The 22,535-nt window shown below is 44.9% G+C and overlaps 1 protein-coding gene across 3 annotated transcripts in view; it reads left to right on the forward strand.

Annotated features, from left to right (window-relative positions):
• The window catches only part of CMSS1 (cms1 ribosomal small subunit homolog), a 361,068-nt gene that overhangs the window by 318,815 nt on the left and 19,718 nt on the right, over positions 1 to 22,535 (forward strand). For all 3 annotated transcript variants that reach the window (XM_043538602.1, XM_037908344.2, XM_043538603.1), the window contains 2 exons: positions 7,481 to 7,587; positions 21,876 to 22,005. In XM_043538602.1, coding sequence (XP_043394537.1) covers positions 7,501 to 7,587; positions 21,876 to 22,005 — 217 coding nt within the window. In that variant the 5' untranslated portion in view covers positions 7,481 to 7,500. The remainder of the gene's footprint in view (positions 1 to 7,480; positions 7,588 to 21,875; positions 22,006 to 22,535) is intronic.

Consider the following 22,535-nt stretch of genomic DNA (forward strand, 5'->3'; position numbering starts at 1 on the left):
CCAGGGGGACCCCTGGGGGCAGCAGTGGCTGGGAGCTGAGGGGACCCCGCTGCCCGCGGTGGCTTGGAGCTCTGGGGTGGCCCCAAACTGCACTCTGGGGTGGCCCCACTCTGCATAGAAGCAATCCAGCTTTGGAATTGGTGTATCTGGCATCAGATCACCTCTCAGCAATGCACCTGTTGGGAATATTGAATGCTTTAGCAGACTGCCTCATCAGGCATATCCATGAGGATCATGAAGGGGAGCTCCACCCAACAGCAATGCAGAACTTATTCCGACAGTGGGGCTTTCCATTCTGTGGTCTCTGTGGAACCAAAGCAAACAAGAAGTGCCCTGCCTATTGCTCCTGGGCTGTCCAGAAACACGTCTCCGGGGGGATGCTGTTCTGGTATAGTGGTCGGACCCACTCACATACACCTTCCCTCTCATCCCTCTATTATCTCACATCCTCAGGAAGTTCAAACAGAACAAGGCAACAGTAATTCTGAGAGCACCATGGTGGTCAAGACGATTTTGGTTCACCACCATTCTACAGGTGGCCGCTTGCCCTTCCATTCATCTTCAACCATTCCCTAACCTGTTCTCTCAAAATGAAGGCAGGACCAGTCATCCAACCTCGGACTCCCTCCATCTGAGGGAGTCTAGAAAGACTGTGTGCCAGGCAGGTCCAATCCATACTTAACAAAAGCAGGAAACCTTCTACAAGAAAGTGCTATGCCACCAAATGGAAGCAGTTCCGCTTATGCTGTCAACACCATAACTTACCTACAGAAGAGTCTGACTGTTTTCTCTCCTTGAAGATGCTGGGCCTTCCCCTCTGTTCATAACAGCTGCATCTGGCAGCCATCAGCACCCTCCATCCCCTGGTGGTTTTCCATCATGCTCAGTTTTCTCCCATCTCATGACAGTCAAGTTCTTGAAAAGTATCATAAGAACATTCTCCCCGATCTTACAACCTACACTTGTTTGAGACCTGAACTTGGTTCTTTTGTCATTTGTGCACCCAGTTTTCAAGCCTGTGGCCTCCTGTTCTATTCTTTACTTCTCCATTAAAGTGGCCATCCTAATGGCAATCCCCTCTGCAAGGAGGGTGGGGGAGCTTCTGGCTCTCATGGAAGACCAACAGTATTCCACAGGGATAAAGTGACCTTGAGATTATATCCCAAATTCATCCTGAAGGTCCCCTTGGATTTTCACCTGAACCAGACTGTTAACTTCACAATAAGAGGGAAGACAGGAAACTCTACTCCCTGGACAACCACAGAGCTCTAGCTTTCTACTTGTAAGAACAAAGCCCTTCAGAAAGTCTCTCAGATGGTCTGTTTCCATTGCTGAGAGAATGGACGGTCAGGCAGTCTCTTCACAAAGATTTTCAAAATCAATTTCCCAGTGCCTTCTCCTTCGCTATGAGCTTATGGAAGCCCCTTCCCCTCAGGGTGTCAGGGCACTCTCAACTGGAGCACAGACTGCCTCGGTGGCATCTCTCTTAAAGATTGGTAGAACAGTGACTTGGGGCTTCACTCACACCTTTCACTAAGTATTATACCTTTGTTCAAGCTTATCCTTGAATGACTCCTTTGGTTCACTAATCGGTGGGGCAACATGCATCCTCACCCCCACCCTCTGTGAGTACTGCTTGTAGTCACCCACAGTGAATTCCCATAAGGACCAGCATTCAAAGAAGAAAGAAAGATTACTTACCTTATAGTACCTGGAGTTCTTTGAGATGTTTAGTCCATATGGGTATTCTATTGCCCACCTTCCTTCCCATCCACTTGGATCATCTCTTGATTTGCAGTAGAGTAGGGACTAGAGTTGGTCCGTCTATGCCTCCCATGATACCCTCACTTCAGAGCACAAAGAAGCATAGGATGCAGACACAGACCTATGGACACTGCTACTGAAAATCTGATGGTCTAAGATGCATGGTGCGCATGTGCACCCACAGTGAATAGCCCAAAGGGACAACACACCTCGAAGAACTCCAATTTCTAGAAGGTAAATAACATTAATTACATATTGCATGAAAAGTTCCACAAGCCTTAAGAAAGAGGCTAAAAGAACAGCTGTGAAACATGACAGTAAATGGTATCATTCGGAGAATAGAAGAACCAACCAATTGGGTTCACTCCTTAATGAAAAGGAGGTGTATGCTGTGTATGGACCCTAAGGAGTGAACAAAAACGTAAAAAGAGAAAAGTTCCACTTGGCCTCAAAAAAGTGAACTGTTGTCTGAGATAGCAGGAGCCAAATTATTCAGCAAACTAGTTGCTTCATTTGGATTTTGACATATCCCCTCAGATGCTCAGAGCTCCAAGATCTGCACTTTCAACCCATTTGGCACAAACTACTTCCCAAGACACTATATTCGGCTCCAAAAGTATTTCCCCGTACAATGAGCCAGATGTGAGAGGAATTAGTAAGTGTGAAAGTCTACACTGATGATGTAATAATTTGGGGGCAGCACTGCCATTGAACATCAGGAACAACTGAAGAAAGTATTGGAAATTGTGAGAGCTCATAACCTTAAGGTGAATAATGCCAATTTCAGACAATGGAAATAACTTACTTGGGAGAGAGACTGACCTCCAAGGGAATCTTGCCCAGTGAATCAAAGATTGGAGCAATACTGAACATACTGAGACCTGAAGATAGAAAGATAATTCAAAGGCTGCTAGGTGTGTTGAATTATGTCAGCAAATACATGCCTGCCTTTACCACACACACAAGTCATCTAAGACATTTCACAAGGTCACCAAATGAGTGTAGATGCCTAATGTGATTTAAAGCACATTCTGACACCAGCTCCAGTGCTGCAAATTTTTGACTGACTGAAAGACATTAAACTCTCCACAGACACCTTGAAAGGAGAGCTGGGAATAGTAGTATTTCATTGTCATGGAACTGATTGGTTGCCAGTCTCAAATGCGTCTAGGGCTGTGACAGCTGCAGAGAACATATAGGCACAAATTGAAAGAGAGACAGGAGGTCTGGTGTATGAATGTACAAGATTTCATGACTTCCTTTGTGGTCATAGCTTCAAAGCAGAAACTGGTCACAATCCATTGATTGCAGTACACAAAAAGGGACTTGGAGAAGCATAACCAAGAATACAGTGACTACTTTTGAAATTACAAAAGCATGATATGATCCTGGAGTTCTAACCTGGATGCCACTTAGTAAGGGTAGACACATTGTCAAGATCATATGTTTCATCTGACAATATATAGCCTGATGATCTGGAACAAGCAGTTAACATATATGTGAATATAAGTGTCACATGGTGTATTTTTAGGCTAAAGATAAAATGATGTAAGCAGAGATACAAGTGATAAGTAAAGGAGGGGAAAAACATTTCCCACCTGCCTATTCCCTATCAGTGATCTCAGAAGTGCTCTTGAAGGGAACACGGATCGTGGTTCCCACAGAGATGAGAAGGGAACAGATACATGAGGGGCACCTGGGAATGACCAAATCAAAAAGGGAGAAGTAGAGAAATTTTATTCTGGCCACAGATGAACAGTGACATTGAAAATATGGTGAGCGGGAGTGGAACATGTCAAAAATATAGATTCTCAGCTGAAAAAAAACAATGGTACCATGTGAACAACTTGAGATTCTATGAGACAAAGTTGGAATTCATATATTCATCTTGAAAAGACATGATCACGTATTTATAATGGACTGCTTACCCAATTTCCCAGAAGTAAACACACTGGAAGATACCACAGCAGCACCAGTAGTCAGGCATAGTAAATCTGATTTGCACATCATGGAATTTCAAGAACAATAAGAAGTGGCAATGGACCACAGTTCAAGAATAGGGATTTCCTGGACTTTGGTAAAATGTATGGTTTTCATTATGAGACATCTAGTCCCACATATCATGAGATCAGTGGATTATCTGAATGTGGACTATGTATACTGAAGAACTTGCTCAAAAAAGCAGTGGATGCAAGAGAAGATCCATACTTAGCAGTACTCAGCTATAGCACTACACTGCTGCAATGTGGAAAGTCATCCACTGAACTCTTCTACAACAGACATATAAATACTTGATTATCAGGTATGGGACATTGGAAAGGATGATTAAGAAGTGTTTGATAGTGAGGGGGAAAACTAGGAAAGTACAACCGAACTAATACAATAAAGGACCCTCCACAGTTAAAAAACAAAGTGAGAATTTGGCAAGATGGACGCTGGCCAGTCCAAGCTACAGTGGTCAAAGAGGGGTCACCTCACTTGTACTCAGTGATCACAGAGGAAAAGGCAAAATCTTACAAAGGAATTGTACGCATCTGCTCAAGATACCTGAAAACTTGGCCGAGACAAATGAAGTGAGAGCAGACATACTAGCTGAAAACAATTCACAAACTGTGACCCTGTTGTTGAGCATGAGATTGAACAGCTTGTTACAGGCAAGAACTTGCCTAAAGAGAGTTTGCAATACAGCAGATTGAGATGTGTTAGAGTTGTGTTTAAGCAACCTTAAGATTTAAGTCAGTTTGGGGTGCAAGAAGGGGTATGGGGTGCTGGCTCCGGGAGGGGGCTCAGGGCTGGGGGTTGGGTTGCAGACTCCAGCCAGGTGGCACTTACCTCGGGCGGCTCCCGGGCGGCGGTGCAGCAGGGCTAAGGCAGGCTTGCTCCCTGCCTGCCCTGGCCCCATGCCGCTCCCGGAAGGGGCCAACACGCCCCTGTGGCCTCGGGGCGGGGGGGACGGGACGGGGACATGGCTCTGCACGCTGCCCCTCTCTGCAGACACCGCCCCCGCAGCTCCCATTGGCCAAAGTTCCCCGGCCAATGGGAGCTGCAGCGGTGATGCTTGCAGGCAGGAGCAGCACTCAGAGGGAGACCCCTACCCTCCCCCGGGGCTATGGGGGCGTGCTGGCCACTTCCAGGAGTGGCGTGAGGCCAGGGCAGGCAGGGAGCAAGCCTGCCTTAGCGGCAGCCCCACTGCACCATTGGACTTTTAGCAGCTAGAGATTGTGGTCAACTAGGAGAGTCTCCAGGATCGACGAGTCAATCACGATTGCCCGGTTGGTGACCACTGTTTTATAGTGCTTGTTAGTTCAGTCAGGAAATTTAAAAAAGGGAAGATGTGCTGTAGACTAAGTCCTCCAGGGAATGGAGAGATGCCACACTTCCTGCAGACTCTAGATACTACCATCAATTTCCTGTGAAACCCTTTCTGTTGGGGCAAAAACAGAGAAACCCCGAACAAGGCAGTTGCAGGCTGAAGCTACACAGAATAGTAGAAACTTTGGTTACTTCATTTTCGGTACATAGTTCCTGCTCATAATAAAGTGATTATCTTAACAACCCTTTGGGACAAGCAGATCATTCCCTTGGGCCTTTGACTCAGTGCGCCGGGCAAGAGATGTTTTTCATCACCACCCTAGATCTGCAATATTAGGGTTTTGTTTTGTTCACTTTCCTCCTGGGATTTCAAAATCTCTTGTGATCCTTCATAGGTGGCAAATGAATCCCTGTTCTTTCTTGGCCCACAGTTCTGATCTGAATTAAGTTCATTAGCATGTTGATAGATCCCTCTCAGTGAGGGGGCCATTGCATGTGTGGGAGAGGAAACAAAGTTCCTTTTCAGTCCCCATCCTGCTTCTAGAGTGATTACAGTTTTCCATAATCAAATCTGTATCCAATATGATTTCATGACAGATGGTATCCAATCTATTACAGAGTGTTTACTGATTTTTTTCTTCCATTACTAGCTATCAAGCTCACAAACTTTAAACTCAGCAGCTCTCAAAATCCAGTTTTAGGATACTTACTGTAATTCAAAATTCTCCAAAATGTGAGAAAGCATGGAACTTAGAATGTAATAGTCTCCTGGGATAAATATGTAAAATCATTGATAACCATTATGTCATGTTAGGATTTTCCCATGTGATTCCAAATTATTGTGTTGATATGTAGAAATCCATTTATAAAAATCTCCAAAGTTCCATTGCAAAACTTTAATGTGCCTTGTTGCATCTCTGGAAGAGTGAGGACTATATAGACTTTTTCATTCCAATGCTTCATTTTTCAATAAATAAATCACAGTGAGTTAGTAAGTACCAAATACAGTTCATTGTCTCTCTCTTTATTAATCTCTTGAGTCTGTAAGTACTTACTGCTGGTGGTCACGCGGATTTTACATAATAGTGAATGGGCATGTCTTCTGTAGTTTGATGCTTAAAGTATCATATTGTTCATATTTTTCAAATAAATAGCAAAATCTTTAGACAGGCTACTGCTAAGCTCAGAATGTAGGAGATTTCAACTATTGTCAATACATATTAGGAACAGAAAAAATAAGATCCCCCAAATTATTTGATTCAGAAATTGAATTAGTCACTTTTAATCATTAAAATTGATAGGACGAAGTTTCTGACAGTTAGCAGAGGAATAATTATAGATAGTAATTTGGTCTACATCAGAAAGTTTTTTGCAGTTGAATAAAAGCATCTCAACTGCTTTCCTAGGTTAACTTGACATCTGCGTGAAATGGAAATGTTACCTCTTTGAATGGCCTTTCTTCCCAATGCTTCCCTTAAAAAAAAAAATTTCAGAATGTTCCTTGATCCATATTATTTTTCTCAAAACATCAGCATTTTTTAGCTTTCTGGTCATTCTGTTTTACGTGTGGGAATGATGCTATTCCCTAATCATCACTAATAAGAGTCCCATGGCCTAAAATTATACACATCATTGAATATATATATATCTTTATAGAATAGAACATGCCACCACGTTTCACATTCTTACTCTTATAAGTAATTAATACTAATAAAGCAGTTTGGACTTTCAGTCTGAGGTATTTTTTCTCAAAGTGCAAATCTTGTGTCTTGCGTGGGGGGAGGAGTAGCTGACTTCTTCCAAGAGAAATGCCAAGAAACCTATCAAGAAAGGGATGTTTTCCCAGCAATCCTATGGTCTAAAAATTATTATTTCCTAGCAGTAGTGTTGTCGCTGGTTTGTTGATCTAGCAGTGCTTTATTAGGATTGGTCCACAACTGAACATAGGAAATCTTGGGCCATGGATCAGGGTCGTGCTTTTACTTGTCTGAAATAAAGCTGAGCAATGTAACTAAACTTGTAGAACTGTAGTTAATAAACAACGAATGAATATGTTTTTGGCATTTTGCTAACCGAGATTGAGATTTCTTGGAGGGGTTGTAAATTACTATTAATAATACTACAGGTGGCAGGTTATTCACTGAATTCCACAAAGATAGAAAAATAGATTGTCTTATAGAGCAGAGGCTTGAAAATATTAAGAGTGACTATGGAAGTAATCTTCAGTCACTTGTATTTTGGAACTATGCTACTTGCTGCTGAAGTTGTTTCATGTAAATAAACTGGGCATGATGTTACAGTGACCTTCCTCCCAATAGAAGCTATTATCACTGTTGTTGTACATTTTTCTAATGGAAAGTTGAGAGGTGTGTTTAAAAAAAAACAAAACTGCGTTTTTTCTCAGATCCTTCTGATGATGAAGAAATGGAAAAATCAACTAACACAAGTAAACCAGCAAAGCCTGACTCAGACTCCAAGTCCAAACCTGCTGCGTCAAAGAAAAGAAAACAGGTTGGTAAGATTTATGACTATATTGATCATAGAGATAATAATACATAATGAAATCAGGCCTTTTCACCCTAAATAAACGGTGCATTTCTCCACTTACTGTCCTGATCTCTAGCTTAGTACTGCTGTGTTGCCTGCATTATTTGGAAACTATTAGGTTCCAATCTTAAGAAATTTCAATAACTTTAGTCTCATTTTATACAGGTATAGTAGGGCGCAGAGCCCATCTCTTTCCCCAGGCTTGAGTCAGGTGACGGTGCAGTGGTGTAGGGCTAAGTGATGTGCCAGTCTTTTAATGTTGACATTGCCTGAAGAGTCTTATAGTTTATGATTTAAATATTGTACAGCACCCAGAGAGACAATCAGAACCTGCCCTCATTGAAATGGCCCTTAGACTTGAGGGAGGAATGATTGGGTCCCAGGTGATGGACATTTTTAGAGCCCAGTTTTGTAAAATGTTGAGCACCTTCAACTACGACTGAAACCAACAGGAATTGAGGATGCTCAGCACCTTGCAGGATGTGCTTAATAATAAAAGATGCAGCAAACTCACTGACTAAACTGGCAAGTAGGCAGAAAGAAGATTCATCCATAACACACTGTGGAGTTTAAAAGGTCTCCTAGTATTGTTGCCTTCAAAGTATCATACACGGGAGTGAACTGGATGGATATAATGGATTAGGAATGAAATAAGAATCTTTCTGCTTTAGGTCATCAGTTTTCAATTTGGCCCAGGTCAGTAGTAGCTAGAAGTTCTAACTGTATGATGGGTATCCAGTGGCACAGGTGAAGTAAGCTTGTAGTATCATTCCAGCTTGTGGTGGACAAGTGTCAGAAACACCATTAGCATTTATTGCCACCTTATTTGGTGGTTTCTGCAGAGGCACCAAGGACTGAATGTGCCATGGACAGAGAACGTCTGTCCATCTCCTGGTCATGATGGGGGCTGTTTGGCTGAGGAATGTGGGGGAGGCGTACGCTACCATTGCCCATCCTGTATCTGTGCTGCAGATAAACAGAGGCGCTCAAGGCTGTTAGTACAGCAACTTTTGCCACCACTAACTACAGTTTAACATTTAAAATGAAATAAAAGTCATTGCAAAGAATAAGCTGCTGTACATGTAGCACTGTCTCCTATTGGATGAAATTAGACTGCTTAACTGTGGCCTAGGACAGCGGTTCTTCAGGGGGTCTGTGAACTCTTTCAGGAGGGCCATCAGGCCCGTTGTCTAAAACCCAAGCCCCATCCCGCAGGGCTGAAGCCAGGACCTGCAGAGTTGAAGCCCTGATCCCCGGTGTCCCCCTCGGGGCTGAAGCCAGGAGCAGCAGGGCTGAATCCCGGAGCCCCGAGCCCTGGTGCTCCCCACGGGCAGAAGCCCTGAGCCCACGGGCAGAGTTGGGAGGCATGGGGTTGTTGCCTCCCCCCAGATTACACTTCAAGAGCAGGGCAGTCCAGGGGCAGCTACATACACACCCCTCCACCTCCTCTCTCCGCCCCTGGCCAGGTCGGAGGCGGGAAGCTGGAGCTGGGCACGGGCAGTGCAGGACAGCTGCTGCTCTGGCTGGTGCCATGGAGCAGGCAGCTGCGGCGTTCCCTCGTCTCCTGCTGCTGCTGGTGCAGGGGGTTGAAGCTGCTCCTCAGCTCGCAGACCTCTTTGCTCACGCAGACGGTGCCTCGGCACCCGGTTCCATGGCTGGCAGAAGAACAGGAACCGCAGGGGAGCTTTCTTAGCACTCAGCCCCTAGTACCATACTCCCTGCACCCTGAGCTACACTTCTCCCCCCCCCCGCCCCCGCCTGCCCTCAGCCCCTGGTTACCCCTCTCCCTGCACCCTGAGGGTATGTCTACACTACGAAATTAGGTCGAATTTATAGAAGTCGTTTTTTTAGAAATCGTTTTTATATAGTCGATTGTGTGTGTCGCCACACAAAATGCTCTAAGGGCATTAAGTGCATTAACTCGGCAAAGTGCTTCCACAGTACCAAGGCTAGCATTGACTTCAGGAGCGTTGCACTGAGGGTAGCTGTCCCACAGTTCCTGCAGTCTCCGCCGCCCATTGGAATTCTGGGTTGAGATCCCAATGTCTAATGGGGCAAAAACATTGTCGCGGGTGGTTCTGGGTACATGTCGTCAGGCCCTCCTTCCCTCTGTGAAAGCAACGGCAGACAATCGTTTCGCGCCTTTTTTCCTGAGTTACCTGTGCAGACGCCATACCACGGCAAGCATGGAGCCCGCTCAGCTCGCTGTCACCGTTCCTCTCCTGGGTGCTGGCAGACCCGGTACTGCATTGCTACACAGCAGCAACCCATTGCCTTGTGGCAGCAGACGGTGCAATAGGCCTGATAACCATCGTCATCATGTCCGAGGTGCTCCTGGCCGCCTTGGTAAGGTCGGTCAGGAGCACCTGGGCAGATATGGGCGCAGGGACTAAAATAGGAGTGACTCGACCAGGTCATTCTCTTTAGTCCTGCCAGCAGTCCTGTTGCACCATCTTCTGCCGAGCAGGCAGGAGATGAGGATGGCTAGCAGTCCTACTGCACCGTCTGCTGCCAGCCAAAGATGTAAAAGATAGATGGAGTGGATCAAAACAAGAGATAGACCAGATTTGTTTTGTATTCATTTGCTCCCTCCTCCCTCCGTGAAATCAACGTCCGACATCGTTTCAGGTGAGGTCTGTCAGGTGCACCTTGAAAAGTTTAATGGAGATTCAGTCCTGCCTGAAATACCGGGGGAGGGATAGCTCAGTGGGGTTGAGCATTGGGTTGAAGCATCGGCCTGCTAAACCCAGGGTTTTGAGTTCAATCCCTGAGGGGGCCATTCTGTGTGACAGTTGTTTTTGTTTCTCCTTGATGTAAAGCCACCCCCTTTGTTGATTTTAATTCCCTGTAAGCCAATCCTGTAAGCCATGTCATCAGTCGCTCTCCCTCCGTCAGGGCATGGCAGACAATCATTCTGCGCCTTTTTTCTGTGCAGGACGCCATACCACAGCAAGCATGGAGCCCACTCAGATCACTTGGGCAATTAGGAGCACATTAAACACCACACGCATTATCCAGCAGTATATGCAGCACCAGAACCTGGCAAAGCGAAACCGGGCGAGTAGGCAACGTCAGCGCAGTGACGAGAGTGATGAGGACATGGACACAGATTTCTCTGAAAGCATGGGCCCTGGCAATGTGGGCATCATGCGGTGGAATGCCGATTCTGGGCCCGGGAAACAAGCACAGACTGGTGGGACTGCATAGTGTTGCAGGTCTGGGACGATTCCCAGTGGCTGCGAAAGTTTTGCATGCGTAAGGGCACTTTTATGGAACTTTGTGAACCTGCTTTCCCCTGCCCTGAGGTACAATAATACCAAGATGAGAGCAGCCCTCACAGTTGAGAAGCGAGTGGCAAAAGGGCATGTGGAAGCTTGCAATGCCAGACAGCTACCGTTAGTCGGAAATCAATTTGGAGGTGGGCAAATCTACTGTGGGGGCTGCTGTGATGCAAGTAGCCCACGCAATCAAAGATCTGCTGATATCAAGGGCAGTGACTCTGGGAAATGTGCAGGTCATAGTGGATGGCTTTGCTGCAATGGGATTCCCTAACTGTGTTGGGGCCATAGACGGAACCCATATCCCTATCTTGGCACCGGAGCACCAAGCTGGTGGGTACGTAAACCGCAAGGGGTACTTTTCAATAGTGCTGCAAGCACTGGTGGATCACAAGGGACGTTTCACCAACATCAATGTGGGATGGCCGGGAAAGGTACATGACGCTCGCATCTTCAGGAACTCTGGTCTGTTTCAAAAGCTGCAGGAAGGGGACTTTATTCCCAGACCAGAAAATAACTGTTGGGGACGTTGAGAATGCCTATAGTTATCCTTAGGGGACCCAGAGCTACCCTTAACGCCAGGGCTCATGAAGCCATACACAGGCAGCCTGGACAGTAGTCAGGAGCTGTTCAACTGCAGGCTGAGCAAGTGCAGAATGGTGGTAGAATGTGCATTTAGACATTTAAAAGTGCGCTGGCGCAGTTTACTGACTCGGTTAGACCTCAGCGAAACCAATATTCCCACTGTTATTACTGCTTGTTGTGCGCTCCACAATATCTGTGAGAGTAAGGGGGGAGAGGTTTATGGCGGGGTGGGAGGTTGAGGCAAATCACCCGGCCACTGGTTACGCGCAGGGCAGACACCATGGGCGGTTAGAAGAGCACAAGGAGGGCAACGGTGCGCATCAGAGAAGCTTTGAAGAACCAGTTTCATGACTGGCCAGGCTATGGTGTGAAAGTTCTGGTTTTTTCTCCTGATGATCTCCCCACCCCCCTTGGTTCACTCTACTTCCCTGTAAGCTAACCACCCTCCCCTCCTCCCTTTGATCACCGCTTGCAGAGGCAATAAGTCCATTGTTGCTTCACAATTCTGCATTCTTTATTAATTCATCACACACATAGGGGGATAGCTGCCAAGGTAGCCTGGGAGAGGTAGTGAGGGGGGAAAGGGAACAAGGCCACCAGCACTTTAAAAGTTAAAAACTTTAAGAACTTATGAATGCCAGCCTTCTGTTCTTGGCACTCCTCTGGGGTGGAGTGGCCGGGTGGCCGGAGGCCCCCTCGGCGTTCTTGGGCGTCTGGGTGAAGAGGCTATGGAACTTGGGGAGGAGGGCAGTTGTTACACAGGGGCTGTAGCGGCGGTCTGAGCTCCTGCTGCCTTTTCCTGCAGCTCAACCATACGCTGAGCATATTGGTTTGATCCTCCAGCAGCCTCAGCATTGAATCCTGCTTCCTCTCATCACGCTGCCCACCACCTTTCAGCTTCCACCTCTCTTCAGGCCGCCACTTATTCTCTTCAGCCCGCCACCTCTCCTCCCGGTCATTTTGTCCTTTCCTAGCACTCTGACATTGTCTGCCTCCACACATTCGTCGTGCTCTGTCAGTGTGGGAGGACATCATGAGCTCAGAGAACAATTTTCATCGCGAATGTGTTTTTTTCACCTTCTAATCTTCGCTAGCCTCTGGGAAGGAGAAGATCCTGTGATCCTTGAAACACATGCAGCTGGTGAAGAAAAAAAAAGGGACAGTGGTATTTAAAAAGACACATTTTATAGAACAATGGGTACACTCTCTTTCACGGTAAACCTTGCTGTTAACATTACATACATAGCACATGTGCTTTCGTTCCAAGGTCGCATTTTGCCTCCCCCTGCCACCAACGTGACTAGCCCTTCCCCCCTCACCGTGGCTAACAGCGGGAACATTTCTGTTCAGCCACAGGCAACAGCCCAGCAGGAACGGGCACCTCTGAATGTCCCTTTAGAAAAGCACCCTATTTCAACCAGGTGAACCATGAATGATATCACTCTCCTGAGGATAACACAGAGAGATAAAGAACGGATGTTGTTTGAAACGCCAGCAAACATACACTGCAATGCTTTGTTCTGCAATGATTCCTGACTATGTGCTACTGGCCTGGCGTGGTAAAGTGTCCTACCATGGTGGACGGAATAAGGCTGCCCTCCCCAGAAACCTTTTGCAAAGGCTTTGAGAGTACATCCAGGAGAGCTTTATGGAGATGTCCCTGGAGGATTTCTGCTCCATCCCCAGACACGTTAACAGACTTCTCCAGTAAGCTGTACTGGCCGTGAATGCCAGGGGAAATTATCATTAAACACACTTGCTTTTCAACCATGTATACTGTTTAAAAAGGTACACTCACCAGAGGTCCCTTCTCCACCTGGGCGGGTCCGGAGGCAGCCTTGGGTGGGTTCAGGGGGTAATGGCTCCAGTCCAGGGTGAGAAAACGTTCCTGGCTGTCGGGGAAAACCGGTTTCTCCGCTTGCTTGCGTCTGAGCTATCTACAACCTCATCATCATCATCATCATCATCATCTTCCGCGTCCCCAAAACCTGCTTCCGTGTTGCCGTCCATCTCCATTGAAGGAGTCAAACAACACGGTTGGGGTAGTGGTGGCTGAGACCCCCTAAAATGGCATGGCGCTTATCATAGAAGCAGCATGTTTTGGCTCTGACCTGGAGCGGCCGTTTGCCTCTCTGGTTTTCTGGTAGGCTTGCCTCAGCTCCTTAAGTTTCACGCGGCACTGCTTCTGGGTCCCTGTTATGGCCTCTGTATGCCCTGGGAGATTTTGACAAATGTTTTTGGCATTTCGAAAACTGGAACGGAGTTCTGATAGCACGGATTCCTCTCCCCATACAGCGATCAGATCCAAACTTCCCGTTCGGTCCATGTTGGAGCTCTTTGCGATTCTGAGACTCCATCATGGTCACCTCTGCTGATGAGCTCTGCATGGTCACCTGCAGCTTGCCACGCTGGCCAAACAGGAAATGAATTCAAAAGTTCGCGGGCCTTTTCCTGTCTACCTGGCCAGTGCATCTGAGTTGAGAGTTGCTGTCCAGGAGCGGTCACAATGGAGCACTCTGGGATAGCTCCTGGAGGCCAATACCGTCTAATTGCGTCCACAGTATCCCAAAATTCGACCCTCAAGGCCGATTTTAGCGCTAATCCCCTTGTCGGGGCGTGGAGTAAGGAAATCGATTTTAAGAGACCCTTTAAGGTCGAAAAAAAAGGTCTTCGTCATGTGGACTGGTGCAGGGTTAAATCTATTTAATGCTGCTAAGGTCAACCTCAACTCCTAGTGTAGACCAGGGCTGAGCTACACCCCTGCCTGCACATAGTCCCTAGCTACCCCCTCTCTGCACCCTGAGCTACCCCCTACCCCCACACAGCCCCTACCTACCCCTGTCCCTGCAACCTGAGCTACCTCCCTGCCTGCACAGCGCCCTAGCTATCCCCCTCTCTGCTCCCTGCGCTATACCCCCCTCTCTGCACCCTGAGCTACCCTCTGCCCCCACACAGCCCCTACTATCCCCCTCTCTGCACCCTCACATAAGCCCTAGCTACTGCTGTCCCTGCACCCTGAGCTACCCCCTGCCCACACACAGCCCCTCTCTGCACCCTGAGCTACCCCCCTGCCCACAGACAGCCCCTAGCTACCCCCCTCCCTGCACCCTGAGCTACCCCCCCTGCACCCTGAGCTACCCCCCTGCCCACAGACAGCCCCTTGCTACCCCCCTCCCTGCACCGAGCTACCTTCCTCTTTGCACCCTGAGCTACCCCCTGCCCACACACAGCCCCTACTACCCCCCTCTATGCACCCTGAGCTACCTCCCGGCCCACACACAGCCCTTAGCTACCCCTCCTCCTGCACCCTAAGCTGTTTTCAAACTTTTTGAGCTGAACCCCCCACCTTTGAGTTATAATTTTTGGTTGCCCCTCCCGCCACCCAACCCAGACTGGTAGGTGGCCTGCTGAGGTGAGATGGGGTGGAGGTGGTGCTCCCTCCATGAACCCTGCCATGTGAAGCTGACTCAAGCCCCGCTGGCCCGTGCCCATCCAAAATAGAAGTCAAATTACACCCTTGCCTGAGTGCCCGCCCACCCCCCCCCCCCCCAAAAAAAAAAAGAAAAGAAAAGAAAAGAAAAAGGTTGAGAACCCCTGGCCTAGGACATGTGCTGGTAACAGAGATCTTCATTTAGTTTAAGGAGTAGAAGCCTGGATTTTGGAGCAGGAGGGTTCTGAGCTTTAGCCCCACAGCAGCTATGACGCTCCATGTGGCAATGGTGTGTGGCGTCATGAGGCCACAAATTCATTACAATATCATACAGCTTTTTTGTTGCAAGAAAGTTTTCTAATCCAATATGCTTACAGAGGTGCCTATAATTTTAATGTTTGTATTTCACTTGAATTTTGCATTTCTGGTGCATATTAAATTGCAGATGTAATCCACTTCACTCCTGTCTAATCTACAGTCCAGAAGCTATTTTGTTGTGGCCTTGGTGTATGGAAACCAGTCAGGAGAGAAATTAATGGAATTATTAACATATATATTTTCAGTCCACAGACTATTTTGATAGTTCAATTAATTCATAGACTGTCTGCAGACCCACAATGAAAAGAATAATTTGTCTCTATTTTAAAGCAGGGGGTTGAAATGTTTATTTTGTCAGTAACTCCCAAATTCAGTGGATGGCTTAATTGGAATGTAAACTTTCACTCTTTCTCTCTCAGACACAAGAATGTTTTCACTTTACATTTTGGTTTTTCAGTAACTTGGCGAGTGCAGAGATGTTGCATTAGAAACATAATACAGGAAACATTTTATGTTCTGTCTGTGATTAACAAACATGAAATTCATGGCATTTCATTTCATAAATCAAAGGTCTCAGCACAAATTTCCTGTTTTTCTGCATTTTTAAAACTTCCATATAAAAATAGCACAAAAATATGCAGAGTACATGGAGCCAAGTCAAAATCAGTGGGTTGTCTGCACAGTACAATTCAGAAGGAAAAAATGCAAATAATTTTTTTAATGGCAATTTGCAAAAAGCTGCTGAATGAGCAAGAGTAGGAGAAACAATACTTGCAGAAGGGTCTGAAGCTCAGTCTTGATAAGATGCTTAAACTACTGAAGATTCCAAACCATCAACAAAGGACACACATAAGCTTACAGCCATTCACTGTAATTAGATTTATGCAAACATCTCAGTTATATGTGGTGTGGAGTAGTTTGTGTCTGAATAAATTGTACTTGTGTTCCTGGGCTCATCAGCTCACCAGGCCTACACGGCTCCACTGCCAAGGAGTCTTGTGCAGCTAAGTGGAACAAAATTGTAAATGAGTCTAGGCTAGTTTTCAGTGGAAAATCGTTAAAAATAATGGTTCTGTGCACGTTTCAGTGGAAGACTAGCAATGGAGAGAGAAGCTATAGTCTATACTGGTGACAGATATGGCCATTTCCTGCAATATCCTGGACAAACCTTACTGAATTAAGTTTAACAATGGGAGTTCATTGTATTAAAAAATGCAAATGTTTATGTATTAATTGTGGGATTGTATGTGTATCTGCTTTGGGGGGGAGGGATAGCTCAGTGGTTTGAGCATTGGCCTGCTAAACCCAGGGTTGTGAGTTCAATCCTTGAGGGGGCCATTTGGGATCTGGGGCAAAAATTGGGGATTGGTCCTGCTTTGAGCAGGGGGTTGGACTGGATGACCTCCTGAGGTCCCTCCCAACCCTGGTATTCTATGATCTCTAAAGGGGAGACATGACTTAATGTCAACCCTAGGAAGTTGTTATGAGAGCTTCAAAGGACTCTTAACAATGGGCCAAACAGAAAAAAAATTTAGTTGAGTAGGTTTCATAGGAAATACCGGGAAGGAGGGGAATGCAAATTCCCACCTCCGATCCAACCCTTTCGAAGCTACGTCCCAAGGAGAAACTCCTTGTCTGCTGATTAACTGTTCCCAGGGTCCCAAAATCAAAGGCCCAAAGTGTATAATGGGGTGACTCACAGATCCCTGGGTGTTCTTGTTCTGAGCAAAAGGTATTATGAACCTGTTACCACAGAAAAACTCCTGTGTGTGTTTTGAAGGACAGACTCCTACCAGAACCCTTCTGGACTTAGGATGATCTCTGGTAAGCTTATTAACATGTGTGTAGGTTTTTTATTGTTTTAATATGTTTTTTCTCTAATGTTTTCAATAAGATTAGCTTAAAAATAAATGTGCTTGCTCATGAAGAGCTGTGTGGTACCTTCTACCTGTGGGCAATTACGCTGCTTATTTCCTCTAAGGAGAAGTCAAAGCAGGCCTGCTTAGTCAGTCTGAACTTGCTGGAGAATTCACAGTGTGGGCAAAGAACTGTGCAGCCTGCAAAACCCCCAGTCAGAGGGGAAAGAGACTGGAGTCTCCTCCTAAGAAAGGTAGAGAATCCAGCTGAGAATCCAGGAGCCTAGACTGCGTGCTCTTGCTTCACCACAAGGGGAAAAATACAGGTGCACTTGCCCTGAGCTATGACACATACATCTTGAGGGGGGAGAGAAAAACAGAAACTCATCAAACTGTTTGGGCCAGCAAGGTAGAAATCAGTCTTGTGGGTGGGCTGTAAATGGGAGTCTGGACAAGAAGAGAAAGACTTAAACTCACAGGAACAAGGAGGTGAGTTGCCTGGGCATTATATTTGTACAGCATCTAGCACAATGGTCTCCTGATCCTGGAGATGCTACCACAATGGAAGTAACTTACAGCAATAATTGTTTGCAGTGTTGTTTGTAGCCCTTTTGGTCCCAGGATATGAGAGAGACAAAAGTAGGTGAGGTAATATCTGTTATTGGACCAACTTCTAGTTGGTAGAAGTTACAAGGCTTTTGAGATACACAGAGCTTCCACCAAACAGATATAACCTCACCTACCTTGTCTCTCTTACAACAGTGATAACAGTACAGATAATGGATCCGAAACTTTGTGACCTGCTGGAACTGAGATGAGAGGTGGGGAATGGATGAGAGAGAGATTTCCCTTTCCTGGCTCCATTTATAATCTTGGCCAGAGTTAGGAAGATGATTTGGCTTTAATTTAGTATCTTAACACATGCTGCCCATATGAGAGTCACACTCATAGTGGCAGGGTTTAGGGGCTGTTTGGACTAAGCCCCATTAATAATACCCAGCTATCAGCTACGCCTGCAGTTCTCAAACTGTTGTGCATATACCATTGATGGTACATGAGCTGCCACTATATTTAATTTTCTTGTGACCTCTGGACATGATCTCTCTCGTTTGCCACCTTTACAAACTGAGTGCTCATATACTGATCATCCTAAACACATACAAGTGTGGAGAAATGAACCAAAGAGACATTTCGTGGACTAAAAGCCAGTCTTCGTGGTATTAAATAAGGAACAGCACAAAGCAAAATTTGAAAACATTTCTTGAAAAAATGTTACATTATAAACATAAAAGAAAGGAAATCAGAAATACAGAAAAATCATTATTTCAAGTTATTCTCTCCTATCTGTACGGGTATAGTTCACCAGCTGGTTGTTCAGGTTGTCCCAATTATTACAAAGGCCTGTTGGCAAAGTTAGAATGATTGTCTCACACAATAATAGAGATTACATGTATTTAATTTTTGAAAGCTCTGTTTGCTTTTTCCTTATGATTTTTGTTGTTGTATTAAACATGCTGTAAACCGGATGATAACGGTGTGCCTATGACTCGTACAGCTTCAGGTTTCTGTGCTTTTTCTCTGTTCTCTGTTACACCAGTGTGAATATGAAGTAGTTCCAGAAGTTACTTCAGATTTACACCACTGGTAACAAGGCAGAGTTTTACCCCAAACCTATACATATTTTTTTTCTCTGTCAGTATCCTGAATCTTTGTAGCCAACATTCTGCCCCCACATCATCATGTTCTGTGGTGTTTTGGGGTAATAATCTCTCTCATGATGAATCTCTTTTACAATATGTGCTTTGCAGCCTGCGGAATGTTTTCCTAACTCGTCCTGAGAAAAAGAAAGAAAGCAACTGCGAAGGTGAAAAAGGAGAAGGAAGGTATTGGAAACACCCTCCCCCTCCCCCCCCCCCCCCCCCCCGCCCAACTAAAAGTTCAACACAAATGGTCTTCAGGGGCTGGCAGGGTGCAGTTGCTTTTATAAGACATGTCAGCTTCAGGGTAGCACAATGCCAGTGATGTCCTTTAAATGGTTTTAGAAGCTTGTTTCCCTTGGTGTAGTGTACTGGGACCATAACATTGCAGGCAGTTTTATGAAAGAGAGAAAATCAACTCTGTCTTAGAAGAGAAACCTTTCTCAACTCCAGTCAAATACCTGCTTCACACCTACATACCCAACTACAACCTTGTGTCCAAAGCTGACTAGAAGAAATTAATGCAGGGATTGAAAGAGCATTGGGGGAGACAGAATCACCCCATCCCATCCTTGCAGCCAGGCTGCAGCATTTACTGCATTTCATGAGCAGTAGTGCTTTGGTCCCCTTTCTCCCCACAGTATAGCTACTGGGGTCCATGCTATGTATTGACCTTCTGACCATGACCCATGCCTGTCCCCAGGGGGACCCTCCACAGTCCTGGTGGAGATTATATAGCACAAAGTGTGTTCTCTTTCTGAACAGACTAAAATGCTGAGCTGTCTCACAGAGCAGGTACACAGGGTTTTAATTTCATGTTAGACCTTGCACACACCCCAGCAGATGGGAGGATTTTGCCTTAAATGTAGCTCTGGCATTAATAACCACGTCACTTTCTCTGCAGCCAAAACAAATGCGTCCCATGATGAAAATGGGTGACTGGACCTAAAATAAACCTCCAGTTTTCATGCAGACAGTAGAGGCTTAGTTAGATCTTTTTTTTCAGTGGTAATATGCCATTAAGTCTGTACACATAACCTGTCAAATAATTATCATGAAGAATTTATCATACTGTACTAACATATAGGTCTGAAACTAATGACTCTCTCTTTTATAAATAAATAAATAAATAAAGTCAAATAAAACCCTTTGCTCCTTAAGCATCTGGAATGAATTGGAAGAAAAATAATAAAACTTCCTGTGTGAAGAACATTTTCCCAGAGCGCTCCTTGAAGAAAAAGAGTATGATCAGGTGTCCTTGAACTGACTGTTATGGAATTTCTCGTTAACATCAGCATCTTCCTCAAGAGAACCATAATTTTCCAGAAGGAATTGAGTGAGTCAGTGAATGACGTAATGAGCCAGTGAAACGGCAATTATCCCGTGGTACTAAGCAGAATGAGTCTTGTTGTTCTTGGGTTATTATCTGTTAGATAATTACGCTCTATAAAACATCCCCCAAAAGTGGCCCAGCTTGCAGTCATTACACAGCAGGAAAATTTTACCGAATCAGGATGGAACTTGAATTAGTGCTGTTCACTGAGTGAAATCACATAGACACTGCAAGGGCTTGTGCCAAAGTCCGCTGCAAATGCTCCCAGTGCTTTCAAAAGGTTCTGGTTCAGGGCCTAAATGTTTTGGGACTGGGCAAAAAATTTTCAAGACCTTTCTTAGGGCCAGGTTCTGATCTCTTTAGTCCCATTGGTGAGCAGTTAGCTGGGATCGCTCAAGCGAGTAACATGTTACTAACAGGAATAAGGAGTTCACAGTTTGGCTGTTAGGGTTGTCCATATTGTAATACCCTCTGTCATGCCAAGCTGCCTTCTCTGCTTGAAAATTTCTTGTTTTTAAAAGCAGTAAGATCATTTAAATAAAGAGGGACCCAGGTTCTCTTCCCTTGTCATTCGTTTAATTAATTAATTTAGAAAGTGAAATTATGACTTCAAAGCATGGCAAAACTCTGACTCATTTCAGTGGGATTAAGATCAAGCCCTAAATGTAGGCTTCATTTATAAAATATCATCTTCATGACTGCTGGTTAAAGGTAGGCTGCTCAGGATTTTTAAAAAGTTTCATTCTCCTTTATGATGTATGAAAATGGTCTCAAAGTGTTTATATATAATAATGCATTTGATATTTCAACTGCTGACTTGTCCTTATGCTGTACAACCCAGCATCCCTGCTCCTGTCCCCTAGATGGAGACTGAAAACTGTACCTCAGGTTTCAGCCTCTTGAGATATCACCATCCAGGTCCTAGAAAGATCTTGCCAAGATCCTCCAACAAACAGATGGAAATGAGGGCCTGGTATTCTTCATAGGGTTGCCAACCCTCCAGGATTGGCCCAGAGTCTTCAGGAATCAAAGATTAATCTTCCATTCATGATTATGTCTGTGATGAAATCTCCAGGAATACAGCCAATCAAAATTGGCAACCCTAATTCTTGATATTTCTAGAGCAGTATTGTCAACTGCAGTCATTCAGAAATCATGAACTAGGCCCCCCAGAATCACGATCAGTTTAAAAGCAATAACATTTCATATAAATGTTTGCCTGTTGGTTTTTGAGCTGTTAGACTATTCTCTAGTTGTGTTTCCAAACTATTCTATGCAATCAACTGGGCTGCAAGTTTACCTTTTACATTTAAATGAGAGCTGAGATTCTTCAGTAATCTCTTGACTCCTCTAGCTGTTGCTTTAAGAAAACACCTATTATTGTAAGATTTGTGACACATTTGTGAGACTTGGCAATAGTGATAAAGTAATAAATTAAAAAACCGATCACCCAACTCCTCCCCCAACACAATCTTTGAGAAAATCCCAGTATTGCAGTAAAGTGCATAACAGAGGTACACAGTAAAGATGTTTTTGTTTTTACTTCACAGGCTGCGGACCCAGCTCTGAAATTTTCACTCCCAATGAAGGCAATGGGAGTTTTGCCCAATTATAAGGACTTTAGGACTCTGTTTCACCTGTATAAGATTATGAAGAAACATACTCTTACAGATTATCGTTAGATTGTCAAATAGCAAACACCATATTGAAAATGCCTTACATCTCCTTTTTTTTTTTTTTTACTTTTGTTTATAGAAGAAAATTTCTGATATTCTTGCAAAATCATCTCCAAAACCAGGTGTCCCTGAAGACCTACAAAAGCTGCTTAATCAACACTTCGGTACTAAACGTTCAGTGATTGAACTAGAAGAGTTAAAACTGCCAGGTAAAATGTGCTGTATCAAAGAGCATTGTGCATTTCCTTCTGCATGGGGGATGGGGATTCATCTGTTTTAGGAACTAAAGGGCTTCTTAATCCAGATCTCCTGAGTTCTATGGGGTTTTATGAGAATTTTTTCTTGTAGGGTATTGCTATCGTGTTTAAAATGAGTTGTGAGTTCTTTTGGAATAAGTAAGTGGGTTTGTTTTCTAAATGGTGCAGTTGAGGAAACGAAAGGAAGCATTGTTTCAACATATCCAATCATTGCAGAACATTAATTTCAGGAAGTTTCTTTTTTTGATAGAAGTGCAGGGATTTCTAAGTAATGGTTTTCAAGTTACTGAGAGCCAGGAAAATTGGTCTTATTCCTGTGGTTAGTGGAGCTGTACTCAGACATTTAAGATAAGGCTTCACCTGAGCTGAAATAAATTCTAAAGAAGGAAGAATAGTCAGACACCATTCTGAATTAGTTATGGAATGCTGACTGTACTGCTCTTATCACCTGTTGGCTTTTTGGTGAGCTATATGAAATGAGC

Source organism: Chelonia mydas, chromosome 1, assembly GCF_015237465.2.
Source record: "Chelonia mydas isolate rCheMyd1 chromosome 1, rCheMyd1.pri.v2, whole genome shotgun sequence".
Classification (NCBI taxonomy): Eukaryota; Metazoa; Chordata; order Testudines; family Cheloniidae; genus Chelonia; species Chelonia mydas.